Genomic DNA, 14399 nt, shown 5'->3' with positions numbered 1-14399 from the left:
ACTCACACAAGATGGCTTTCCACCTTATTTTTCCAGCCCTTTGACTTTCCCAGCTGTGGCCTTCTCAGTTTCCTGTAGCCTCCCCCTTCTCTGCTTTGTACCTTACTAGTTTTTTTTTTTTTTACCTCTAGACATATAACAGGAGGTCATCTGTGGCCTACTGGGATGGACCAATCCATTGCAAATGTGGGTTGTCATTTTTTTTCTATCCCATAGTGCATCCAATAGCGAGCTTAGGAACTCAAATGCAGAAGGGTATTAACAAGGATTACCTATCCTATCCCAAACTCCCTGCTTTTTTATTTAAAGCAACACTCTGTTAACCCTTTATATGCCAAAGGATTAACAAAGGGAAAGACCAATTGAAAAGCATCACAGCATTCATTTTTAAACAATATAACAATATAAGCAGTGACTTGGTGTCAGCTGTTCTAGTTTGTTTCCATTTGTTTCATATCTTTGTATGTTTTAATATTATATAGTGCAGCAGGGCCGTGGTCGCCTAAAATAATTACAGCAACATTATATTAACACCCATATTTGGCTTGCAGAGAAATAATAATGAATAATATTAATTATAATAGTGATAGTGTTAGCAACTGTAACAAAGTAGGATTATATCATAACAGATTTCTGTGTAAATGCTGAGATACCTCCAAAAATTCCAAACTGTAACTGAATGTGATTCAAATGACAGCATCCAGTTGACTATCACTCCAGGAGGTGGGACATAAAGGGCATTTATTCTGACCTCCAGTATCCCATGGACTACAAGGAGGAAAATGATGAATAAAGCACATTGAACTCACTATACATATACAAGTTTTAAAGTATATGCAGCAATGATTGGCAACCTGTGCCCGACTGCTTTTGAACTGCAACTCGAATGACGTCTACCAACAGCTAAAAATTGCACACAAATTGGCATTCTCTTTAATTTGTCGCATATTATATTGTAGTCTATGTTATGTTAGGTTCGTTAGTGGTCTAATGAAAATAACAAGTGTAGTCTATCTTTTTTTTGTACTTTGTGCACTGCCTTCTACGCTACTTGAATTGCTGCAGGTCTGCCTGTCTCCTAATTTGCACATCATTCAGACATACAAGTCCAGGAATGTTGGCTGATGCTGTGCACTTTGTGTTGGATTTTTTGATCATGCTCTTGTATCCATTAGTGCTCCAGCCCAGAGTCACTGTAAATTACCCCATTGTCATAGCTATTTGGTATTTGCTTAATTTTATGCACTATAGTATTTATCTGGAATCTAGAATTTATCGAAGTGAAAATGAATACTTAAGTGCTATGTGTTGGAATGGGTTCCTGCCCCAAAGAGCTTATAATCTATTTTATGTGACTTCACAAGTAGGTTATTTGTTTTAGTAGGACAGGGCAGTAGTCAAGCGATTTAGCCACAGGAAAAGGCCACACAGCAGTGATTCAGCATCAGGATTAGGGCAGTAGGCAGGGATTTAGTTTCAAAGACTGGGCAGGAGATTTTGAATCAGCACCAAGGCAGACAGTAGGATGAAATTCAGCACCAGGGACAGAGTATTATGCTCAAGTTTAGCTCAAGGGACAGGCTGGGAAGCAGAATTTCAACACCAGGGGCAGGAGCAAAGCCTGGCATTTAGCACCAGGGACAGGGCAGAAGGTTGGGATTCAGCACTAGGGACAGAGCATTAGGTTCGAATTACGCCTTAGAGACAGGACAGTAGGCTAGGATTCAGCACCAGAGACAGGTCAGTAGTCTAGGATTTTGTTACAGCAGTGATCCCCAATAAATGGCTTGGGAAAAACATGTTGCACACCAACCCCTTGGATGTTACCTCCAGTGGCATAGGTGCTTATTTTTGAATTCCAGGCTTGGAGGCAAGTTTTGATTGCATAAACCCAAGTGTACTGCCAAACAGTTTCCTGTAGGATAACAGTCAAGGGGATACCAAATGGGCTAACACAGAGCTTATTTTGCAACACTCAGGAACATTTGTCTGAATGTTCCTCACAGATAAAAAAAAAAAACAAGGTTGGGGGCTCCCATGTTAAAGAGACAGAGGCATAGGCTGGGCTGCAATACAGGAGTTTAAAAAGTGTCAATGACCAGACATGCCAGTGCCTGCAGCCTTAATGAATGAATTAATGGCCATCATTTTATTGATGAAAGTCTCATCTTGGCTCTACAATGCTTTTTGTACTCTAGATCATGGGCAAACTAGGATGAGTATGTTATGCTCTCCCCACATATTATTCATAGTCCATGATGTGCAGGAAACTGTACAAGAGGATTATTGCAATAGAGTGACTGTGGGTTATGTACAGAGTATGAGATAGGATTCTCATGCAGTTCATTTGGCAGTAATATGCTGATGTCTCCCAGCACCATGACGTATATCTATGGCCATCTATTGTACGCAATGGGAGATAGATGTGCAGTGCAATCTAAATAAAGGTGGGTAGTCTGATGTGTGGGTGTGATGGATTTATGCTCACTGTTTGTACTAATGATTCATTCCATAGATTGTGTTTCTGCTATATACCCATTACAGTGTGCTATGTAGTACATACTGTCCTTTCTAACACTGGAAACTGGAAAATTAACAGATCCAAATTAATAATTTTATCTGCTGGGTCTCATTTAATTGTCAATAACTACAGCAAAGCTGGACACATCTGTATAAGTATAAATGGGGGATGACAATTACTTACCAATTTTCTTGGCCAGGATTCCTTAAGATAGGCCAAACATTTTATGGCAACCTTTTTTTCTATTCTATTAGGATGACAATATGAAGCTGTGGCTACTCTTCACTTCCACATGTGCTGCCTGACATTGTGCATTGCCAAATGACATTTCTAAACCTGCCCAACTGATGAAACAACTGATATCCATTGTAAATCGATATCAACTATACACTATACACATTGTGAAAATCGTATGTCTAATTCTGTTGTTATATCTGTGGTCAGCTTAAAAAAAGTAAAACTCATTTGGGATCATTTACTATGTGCAAGACAGGGTGCAAAGTGCAATTAAATTTGTGCAATCTGCAGATTTTATGCACTTCAAGCCTTGCAAATAGAATTGTCAAAAGTCTCTGCCATTGAAGTTCTGCCAAGTGCTAAAGATAGCGTTGCCTTGCATGTGCCAGAGCTGCACTCTTCACCTCAAGCCAGATTTCTTATCCTACACAAGATGCAGTCACATGCTGTACACTAAATAATCACTAAGGAGTGTACTTTTGAGCCCCCCAGGGTCAAAGTAAATGATCTCTATTATATTCCTAAAAGTTTTGGTGGTGCTTAAAAAATGTAGTTGAATCAGAACACACTCTTATTATAAGCCGAGTGCTCAGTTCACAGCGTCCCACTGCCAGTATGTCTCAGAAACCAAAGAAAAGACTTCACTCCGGTAAAAAGGGCAGGTTTATTGCAGTGTCCTACAGATGTCCATTGCCTTACGTGTTACGGTAGTCAATCCCTTTATCATAGCCTTATGATTAAGGGATTGACTCCCGAAACGCGTAAGGCAATGGACATCTGTAGGACACTGCAATAAACTTGCTCCTTTTACCGGAGTGCCGTCTTTTCCTTTGGTTTCTAAAAAATGTCGTTATTGCATTTTTTAACCTTGCAATGGTATGAAACCTAGAGGAAATAATAATAATACTGAGTGAAATATTCTTTCATACCAAAAAATAGTATAGTATTCATACACACACTAGTGATGGATGAATCTGACCAATTTCGCTTTGCCAAAAAACAGCAAGAATTTTGCCAAATACACATGTGTAGAGCTGAATTGTCAGATATACAGGTAGACAATAGAATTCTACCTTTATCTGATGATTCAGCACTAACAATGGACAATGTTTGGGTGCCTACAATGGCACCCGATCAAAATTTTCCAGGCAGCCTGATCGACGAGCCGACGGATATCCAAGTCTTCTGCCGATATCGGTCAGCTCGTTTCCCGCCAAACATGCACCGAATATTGTATGAAAGTTGGTTTTGTGCGATATTATCTGTGCGTCTATTAGCCCCTGCTCCAAAATCATGCCAAATGTAATTTGTTGCAATTTTCTTATGTTAAATTAAAATCTGCTTTCTTGTCATTTCAGTCATTTCTTAAAGGGATCTGCGATCTGGACCAAAAAAGACTTTTACAATAACAAACTGCATTTCACTATTGTCTGATAGCTTTACGGATTTCATAAGTGATAAGCATAGAATAATTTTTTGCCAGAAATCTATGTACTTGCATCTCTGATCTTTTGTAAGGTTTTGGTTCAAACATCCCTTTGCAGTCCAACTTTTGGAAGACTATACTTAACTAACAAAGAAGCTACAAATATGTACTACACATACAATTTCCACTCTAATTGGGCACAGGGCTGGGCTCCAACAGGGATTTAGACACCAATTTAAAAATGTAATTTATTTCTGGTCAAGGCTCTGCCAACCCATTATAGAAAGTGTAAGTTGCAAATAGCAAAGAATGTCGATCAGGACATATTCACATGGATAAGACAAGAAGCCGAAGAGGACTGAAAATAACTGCCAATACACACAGTAGTTCATAAAAGCAAAGATTCCTCTGGTACCGTCTAGCAGACCTCTTCTTATAAACACTCTTTTAAAAGGATAAAAAAATGTATTCCTTTACTCAAAACCTGACATCTTGCATGTAGCTAAGGAGGTTAGATACTTTGCTTAATCTACTCTTTGTTGGCAAACAGAAATCAGCCGCCATCTGCATTTGGTGAATGCTTCTTAGGTGAGTTTCAAGCCTTGATTGATTCAGGCAGTTCACCCAAAACCTGAAGTCTAGCTTCTTTAGAGGACAACTTGATTGCTGCAGGGATCCTTGACCCTGACCAAGCCTTCAACTGTCCCCAAAAGCTCTGGGGAGTCAATGACTGACAGAGCATGGTATGTTGCACATGACTGCACAGATCAACTATAATGTAATATGATGGGGATACATCTGGGCATGGGAATACACCTGAGAGTAATGAAACTTTTTTTTTTTTTTATAGATGATCTCTCCCTGAATGATGCATGGGAGATATCTGCCTTAAGAGACTTACATAATGCAAAGTCTTTGTGAAACATTTTTAGGTGTCAATTAATTCTTCCCTGAAAATGAGATTAGGTGCAGTAATGCAGTAAGTAGCATGTGTTTGTAAAATAATATATATATATATATATAATATATATATATATATAGAAAAAAATTATATATATATATATATATATATATATATAATTTTTTTTCTGTAGAAAGGAAGCACTCACTGCAAAGAGCTTGATAGAAGCAAATAAAATGCTTTACTGCATCATAGCAAATTGAGACATCAATGCGTTGCCATCCTCTGCAAACTGTCTTCAGGATGTCTCAATTTGCTATGATGCAGTAAAGCATTTTATTTGCTTCTATCAAGCTCTTTGCCGTGAGTGCTTTCTTGCTTTATTTCTACAGACTGTATATGAACTTCAGTCAGCACCCAGCCAATGCTATAACAGGAGAGGTAAGTGCCGGTACCAAATATGTGTGTGTGTGTGTGTGTGTGTGTGTGTGTGTGTGTGTATATATATATATATATATATATATATATAAAACATCATATGAAACTGCACTCACAGGTCTTTGCAAAGTCAAACAAAAGACCAAAACATTGGTTAAATAAATTACCATTTTTTTCAAAGAGCTGTGAGTGCAGTTTCACGTGATGCTAAATATATATTTTTTTATTCTGGCACCAAGGCAATTAGCTTATACGAATGGAGTGCAAACTATGTATGTTTGTATTTAATGTAACCCATTATAAATTTAAAAACAAAGGTGTTAGGGTCACTTCCCATCCCACCAAAGTCAGTGATGTCATTCCTTAAGATCCTCTGTTAGAGGCAGTGAATTATTGAAGAACAGAAGCTGAAAGCCTCATGCGTGTATGCAAACATACTTCAAAATCCCTATATGAAGAGGGCTTGAAATGGCGCGTCCATATCAGCTGCCTAGCAACTGGAAGAAGGGAGAAATGGAGAAATGAAAGCGTTCTCCCTGAGGTACTGGAGCATTGCAAACCTGACTGCACTGCACACATTGCATTTCTAATGTACATAATTTGGGACTTTCTGCAACTGGATGTTAAAGCCACAGGAAAGGTATGGCTGAAATGTTATACTCCTATACTCCTGTGGGTTATGGTCATTTGTTGCTTTTAATGCTTGGTGAAGTTTTAGTACTGTAAAGTCTTGAAATACAAACATTTCATATTTCATGAAACAAACTCCATTCACTCCTAAGATGCTTCTCCCTGGCAATGTGATATCTTACATTAATTCTGTCTCAAGTCCTTTTACAATGCTTTAACTGCCCATTATGTTATCATTCAGATGTTTCATTAATACATTTGGCTCAGGGGGGAAGTAAACAACAGATTGTTTGTCCCTGGAATAAATAGTCAGCAGACTCACTGGTGCAATGTAGCTGACAGACAGGCAAAATGTTACACAAGTTACTTCTACTCGCTGCTTGGCAGGTGTCAGAGTGGGTGAGATTCTCTGCTCCTGTGACTTTCAATACTTACCATATTGTTGTGTTAACTTAAAAGTACTGACTTCATTAACATGACTAGTTAAGACATAATTGAATAAAAGCTACTGCATAAGAAACACTACACAGTCAACCCACAGTTTATGGCAGATGGCACAGAGGGAGTAATAACCCCTGAGATCCTCCTAGAAAAACTGTTGCAACCAAGACATTCTTCCCCATAGGCAGCAGCTTTCCATTCACTTAAATAAGAAACATCTTGTGAGCATTGGTAGTAGAGTGATTATCACAACTGTTTGTGAAAAAACCCACATACCTTGTTTGGGGAGAGGATACACGCCGGACCTCCATTAGAGATAAATGACAGCTGCCTCTGAAGCCAGAGCAACTCCTTTTGGGATTGTCTGAGTAACTGCTCCACATCACTTGGTTTCTGGCCCATTAACCCTTCCTGGATTAAGACAAATTTGTATTATTGTTTTGTTTTAATTCAGTGAAGGAGACATCTCAATAGATTCAATTCAAATAGACATTCGCTACCAACCCCAGTCAGAAAAGAATTATCCATGTATGGGCCACATGAGCTTTCTGAATTGAGCAGATATTTATGGATTGGTTTGCATATACCATCCATGAGGGACCACATAATATTGTGGATGCAAACCAAACCATTCCTGGCCGCTCTGCATAGATCCTTTTGTGATCTGGCCTAGGGGTCCAATTATTGTAAAAACTCAACTTGAAATACCATCTGGAGTTCTGCTAGTTTGCGCCAGGCCAACTGCACTTAGAAATGGTGACTTGTGGTACTTTCAACTTACAGTACAAAGTCAATAAAAATAACATGGTGAACTATAAACTTCTGCGCATATTATGAAGGTAGGACCACACATTGTGGTGGGATCTAATTACACAGATGAAGAAGCAAACTTTAAGCTGGTCATTCATGCCCATTCCAACTTTCCAACCATCTGCACATGTGTTCCAGGTTTGGGGCTGGTTTTTCAAAGATATTTTCAGGATATTCTGTCTGATATTCTGATTTTATGTGCCAATTTCATCTGCCATTCAGTTAGAACATATGAAGAGTTATCACAGCTTTATCTACACTTCTTGCAATTCTAATCATTTTGGAACAATATAATGCAACAATGTACAACCACTTCTATGCAGGTCCAGATTTGTGAAAAGGCCAACAAGGCCTGGGCCTAGGGTGGCAGGATTTTAGGGGGCGTCATGCTCCCCAACCACACCCACATTGGATCAGAAACATGGGTGATATAAAGGAGATACAATCGTTAAATTTTCCCATGTGCCAATCCCCATTTCTCTGGTCCCGATGATGAAAATTTGGACGAATATAAGGGAGGGGATGGCTCTGATGAACTGCAGCCGGTCTAGGGGCACATGCTATGTAAATCTGGCCTTGCTGCTATGGTGTCTGTCAATTCAGTTTGATACAATGGAAAATCACTTAGTGAATGACCAGACTTGGGCAGGATCAACTGCCTAGGTCAACTCAACATAGTGCAATATGTCACATTGTTTCTTAAACTTAATTAATTGCATCCCTCTGCTCTGTATACTGTTATATGTATTGCACCATTAAATGTTGTTCAGTAAATCAGTTAATGATGCTAATGAGGCATCCCTTAGCAAATGAGCCAGCAAAACCACATTCTCGTCAGTGTAGCCAGCTTCACCACTTGTACAGCACTCAATGCATTTGTTCTAGGCAGAGCACTGTTCCAAGCAGGGTGATTTACCTTTAAACATCCCAGCCTATTTCTCAGCTCATCACATTCCACCTGCAGAAGCCGAATTTCCACTTCTCGTTCTGAGTCTTTGCTGGGACAAGGTGGGTGCCAAGGTCCTCCATTAACAGAACGCATTGTCTTTTTTGTAGCAGGCCTCTTATCAGATAATGTGGAAGAGATTTTCTTTTGCTGAAAAATAGTCAAATAATAGAATAGAAAAGCAGAAATATTCTTAAGATAATAAATCACTCACATACTGTAAGTTCACAGGGTGATGTATTTTGCAAAATGGTGATATTCCAAGCCAAACATTTTATTACTAGTGATGGGCGAATAAATTCGCCTGGCACTAATTCGCGGCAAATTCCCACGTTTCGCCACCGACGAATAAATTCGCGAATCTCAATCAATTTCCAATTTTAAAAATTTTTTCGTGAAAACGTTCAGATTGCTCTATTTTTTTGTGAAAACGTTCAAATTTCACAATTTTTTGGGGGGAAATTTGCGTAACGGGAGAGATTCACCCATCATAGGAGCAAAATAAAATGGACAACATTTTTCTAACTGAAGATGATTAACTACTCACTTTGGTAGTTTCTCGAAACTTATGTAAACACTACTAAGCATAAAGGGAAAATTTCCCATTTTAGCACTTTCTAAAAAAAAATTACAGGGATTATTGCTCCTATTAATTTTGAACAAAGTGGGATAATTTTTCTGTGCTAATACAGCACTTGCACCTCATGATTACATCAGACTAATTCTGTAACATCTATAGTCATGCAGCCAGTGTAAATATTCTTCTACTCACCATGACACTACAAAATGGCCACAACTTTATAGTTCAGCAGAGGCACTGTGCAAATGAATTGTTTTGAAAGAGAAGGGCTGTCCGTCTGGCAGCCCTCCAAGTGTTTCTTGTGAGGTCAAGTCTGCTCAGGAGCTCCATTAGTCCCTATGTGACATTGTATGACATTTTTACAGGATCTGGCTAGTGAACATGTGTCTATAACAGATAAGTGGCCTTCTGAATGGAAGACATAACAATGGGGGTAGCTACTAAACGACTGACAATTAGTGCTTCTCTAAAAATATACAAAGGCATAACAAGAACTGGTAGAAACAAAAGGAAGTAAATAGGATCTCAAAACAACAAATACAACTAACACTGATAAATAAAGTAAAAGGAAACTAGATTTAAGCAAACTTTTCATCCAAAAATGGTTACTTGCATAGTAACGTACATTAACACAATTACAGATTTTCAGTAGTGTTAAAGCTATTGTAATGTAATTGCTGTTGAAAACAGTATCTGCCGGACTGTTTACATTTCTTTGCATTCTTGGCTCTGACTCCTGAAACATTGTTGCAAGCCAGGATAAATGCTAGTTAAAAAACCTGCAGGAGACCTGACTCTTGTTGCATCGTTGTAAAGGGGAACTCCAGCTTTCAAACCAAAATTTGATAGAGATGCCCACATAACATAGAAACCCTTAATATACCTATCACAGTTACTTCAAAAAGTATGAAATGCCATTTTCTATGATGCAATCCAGCTGTTTAACAGTTCTTCTCTTTCTGCATCATTTGAAATCCTGGCAGGGGAGAAGGGACTAAACACTGATGTTACAAATTTTAATGACTACTCCACAGCTTACAGACAGCATGCAGGAACTACATAACCCACAATGCATTGCACTATGATGCTCCATTCCTTATTAAATCAAGTGCAGGTAATTGTAGGGTTTGGAGGATGCAGGCTGAGGACAGATGGCTGCTTATACAAAGTAACAGTAGTCAGCCAGCTCAGTAAAGTAGTTAGGCAGGAGAGCAGGGAGCTAGGCTTAGGGAATTGTTCCAAACCATTAAAAATCATGAAAAGTCTGCATATTGTTTAATTAATGTATATTGCAATGTTGCTTGAAATTATGTTTACTTTTCAAAAAGCTCAAGTTATGTTTTTTTAGAGTTCCCCTTTAATAATTAGAACCTGAAAATAAAAAGGGATAAACAAACACGGATTCATCATGCAATCATATTTACAGCTTTAAACCAACTGAAGGACCACTTTAATGTTGGCAAATAAACAGTATGATCTGATCTGCATTTAGACATGGCTGAATGAGTCACATGGCAGCAGTAATAAAAGGCTATACTAGGTACAAGTCAATCTGATAAGGTATACAATTTGGTTACTCTACCCCCCCCCACCATTATACCAACTATAAAAACCATGTCCCACAGTCCTATGTCTATCCTGCCCCCCAGCCCACCATATAACCTCTAAAACCTATGTGCCAAAGTTCTATCAAATAAAAAAACGAAACAAGTTTTACTATTATACTGCAAGCTTCCTTTTCTTATGACTTTGTACTCTCTGATACCTATATATTTAACTCATATCACCTGGAAAACTATCAATGAAATTTGTTCTCAAACCTCTAGGAATCAAAGAGCCTTTGCCAGTGCCAGGCAACCCAGACAGCCACCTCACTCACCCTACTCACATGCAGCAGTGAAATTGGATACAATTCTTCAAAACAAATTAAAAATTAGTAAATAAAAAAAAGGAGTGTGCTGAATGCAAATACCACTTTAGTGAGACCATGTTTGTAGAATAGTGAAAAGCAATTTTTATTATAAATAATCATTAACTAGCAGTTTTCTCTGAGCTAATGGTTGCCAGTGTACCAGGTACTCATGGGTTAATTCCAGGTTAATTTCTGGAGGTTTATTAGTAATAATACCCATGACACAGTGTGTAAGTGCTGTTATTACTTGCTCACTATGATTTCCGAGGAGAATAGGAAAAAAAATATGGACATCGTAGTTGTAGCTCTTGGAAGATGTTTCCAAAGCTTTTGGACAGACCATTAATAAACTAAAAGGACATTACTGCAAATCTACAAGTTATTCTTCCCTTTGTAGTCTAATTTAAGGTACAGTACAATAATTTCACTTGAGCTCTTAGCATCCCATTTTCAGTGACTACAAACAATATTGAATTTGGCTGCCGTTTTACATTCTGATTAAGTAGACCCTGTAGTTAGTAGCTTAATGTAACAGTAAAACCAAAAAATGAAAGTGTTTTAAAGAAACGACAATAAGATGTATTGTTGTGCTGTACTGATAAAACTGATGTGTTTATAGTTTATATAAACAAGCCACTGTGTAGCCATGGTGGCAGCCATTCAAAGCTGAAAAAGGAGAAAACACACAGGATACACACAGATAAGCTTTGTAGTAAACAATCTAATTCATTAGAACTCATCGGTTATCTACTATGTGTCCTGTGCTTGAATGGCTGCTCCCATGGCTAAACAGCAGCTTGTTTATATAAACTATAATTGTCTTTTTGAAGAAAAAACACCTTTTTTGCCAGTGCAGGGCACCAGAGCATTATACTGTCTTTCCTTTAAATTATTTTCATTTTTGGTGCTACTGTTCCTTAAATCACATTTAGCGGACAGTACCGTTAAGGTACTTTTTTTTCTTGAAAACTAAAGAAATGCAGATGATGTGGCAATAGTAAGGTAAAAGCTTTAGGGTCATGTCAGACAAATGTGTTTCTCTACTGGCGTATCTACTTGGGGGAGAAAAGCTAATCTGCTTCTCTCCTCCTTGAGATGACTGAGCACTGACAGGTAATGATGAATCTGCCCCGTTTCGTGAAAAATTTGTTATAAACGCATTGAATTCAAAGGCAATCAAAATTTTTTTTACACACGTGACAATTTTTCTCTCTCTCTCCAAATACATTAAAGTCAATGGGCATTTTTTCTTATGGTGACTTTTTTTGTCCAAATGCATTAAAGTCAATGGGAGTTTTTCTTATGGGTGTTTTTTCTCTACAAATCTTTGCTGCAGTTTTGCAAAACAATTTGCACATGACAAAATGTGGAATATCGCCGCAAATCCATGACTGGCGAATAAATCAGCTCATCACTACTGACAGGTATGGCATTAGCCTGCTCACAGACAGGGTGGATTCTGGAGCATGAAGCTATAAGAAAGCTAAGGAGTACTGCTTTTGCCCAGAGGCCAATAGAGACATTTTACTGCAGGAACTTTGATCCAGAAGCAAACACTCCTCTCATGAAAAATCAGCAAGTGACCTGGTAGTCAACAAGGCATTTGTCTTCCTTCCTAGAAGCCAACTTTCCAAGTTTGTCATTATAGCTTCAGTTTCCAGTAAAAGGACAATCAGACATTTATCATCAACAGACATTGTGGTTTAGCTCTCCTCATTATTTTCCCCATAAGGGAGTCGTTTTAAAGATTGTGTATGCTATGAAAAGTAACCTTTCTTCTGTACTCTTCCTGTTGGCTTACAAATAAATTAACTTTCCTACTGTTTGTCTGCTACCTGTCGAACTCTTAACATTCCATGTTAAGAGTTTGCAATGCACATTTATTTCTGAGTAAACCTAATTCACTCACCAGTCCAGGAGAAGGGCCCATTCTATGGTTAGCTGGTTGATGGAACATGTAGAGGCACATTTGTGTTGAATTTCAAATTCATGTTTTTTTTAAACTCCCCTAAACTCCCATAAATTCGACTGGTCGCAATATATTGATAAAATCGAATTTTGTAAACTCAAACAAATTTAAACAACCCAAAAACTCGAATCGACTTTGATTAAAATTTTTCTGAAAAAAATCAAATGTCAGGAAGGCTACAAACATCACCAAATTGATCCCTGGATCTCTCCCATTAATTTATACAGTAATCTGGCAGGTTTTAGGTGGCGAATAGTTGAATTCAAGTTCTTAAAGACGATGATAAATCTCGAAATTCGAATTGAAACTCAAATCAAGTTTGGATAATTAACAATTTGAGAGTTTTCAAAAAAAAAAAAATTTCGACCCTTAATAGATCTGTCCCTTAGGGGCACATTTACATATGGTCGAATATCGAGGGTAATTAACCCTCGATATTCGACTGCCGAATGTAAATCCTTCGACTTTGAATATCCAGGGGTGCGCCACCAATGAGGCGAGCTGAGCCGCTCGCCTCAGGCGGCAGCGCCTGAAAGGATTTCAGGGGCGGCAAAAAGCCGCTCCTGCACCTTTAAGAGCCGAATTTCCAGTTTTTGAACCGGAAATTCGGCTGTACTATAGCTTTTTTTAAAGAGACAGTACTTCGACTATCGAATGGTCGAATATTCGAACGATTTTTAGTTTGAACCGTTTGATTCGAAGTCGAAGGTCGAAGTAGCCAATTCGATGGTTGAAGTAGCCAAAAAAAAAACCTTCGAAATTCGAAGTATTTTTCATTCTAATCCTTTACCCGAGCTAAGTAAATGTGCCCCTTAATGTTCTTTGTGGAAAGGAAAGTTAAGAATTTGGCTTTTGATGTTATTTTTTCTATGTTAATTAAGGTGTTAAATAAACAGTTTATAAAGAGAAAGAGTATTATCCATTCTGGCAGAATAGTGGGATTAAGAGATGTCTTGGGAAAAGAAGCAATTTGACAGAATAGACCCATTTGTTATGCGATTGTTGTTGTTTAAAAAAAGGCATTGTGTTGTAGCAATGGTGTTCTTCATAAACCATAAACCAAGCTTCAGAAACTCATGTTTAAAGAAGGTCTAGTGTCTGCCACACTCTGAACTCTTCTGTTGGCCACATAAAGGGAGGCAAGAGCCTATATGCTTGTAGCATTCTGTTTAATGAAATATTAAATACAGCTGGATGATTTATGAACAATGTGTGAGTACTAGAAATAAGTTACATACCAATGTAACCTGCAATGGCCCACAAGATAAATGCATGTAGTTATGTGTATTGCAATTGTGTTGATTCTGGTTAAGTATCTAACAAAGAGTATTTATCCCTCACAGGTATTTTTAAAATAAAATATTAGCAGTGCCCTTAAAAAAAAATTCATGAGTTGTGAGACGATCAATAAAACATTATTGTACTTTGGTGACATATTAAAAAGGGTACTTATTGTGATATAGAGAATGCGGGACTGAAGCAGTTGCCATAGCAACCAGCCATGCAGTAAGACTCTGGCCTATGTGCATAAAGAGATAAGAGAATTCTAATATTAAATGCTCCATATTTTCCTACTAGTTAAATAAGA

At 38.0% G+C, this 14399-nt stretch overlaps 1 protein-coding gene across 16 annotated transcripts in view; it reads right to left on the bottom strand.

Annotated features, from left to right (window-relative positions):
• Positions 1-14399, bottom strand: part of rimbp2.S (RIMS binding protein 2 S homeolog) — a 176692-nt gene that overhangs the window by 136818 nt on the left and 25475 nt on the right. For all 16 annotated transcript variants that reach the window (XM_041580332.1, XM_041580338.1, XM_041580330.1 and 13 more), the window contains exons 4-5: positions 8321-8500; positions 6871-7005 (exon numbers count right to left, since the gene is read on the bottom strand). In XM_041580332.1, coding sequence (XP_041436266.1) covers positions 6871-7005; positions 8321-8500 — 315 coding nt within the window. The remainder of the gene's footprint in view (positions 1-6870; positions 7006-8320; positions 8501-14399) is intronic.

Source organism: Xenopus laevis, chromosome 1S (assembly GCF_017654675.1).
Source record: "Xenopus laevis strain J_2021 chromosome 1S, Xenopus_laevis_v10.1, whole genome shotgun sequence".
Lineage (NCBI taxonomy): Eukaryota > Metazoa > Chordata > Amphibia > Anura > Pipidae > Xenopus > Xenopus laevis.
Note: the sequence above shows the minus strand (reverse complement) of the source record. Positions and strands in the feature narration are given on the sequence as shown.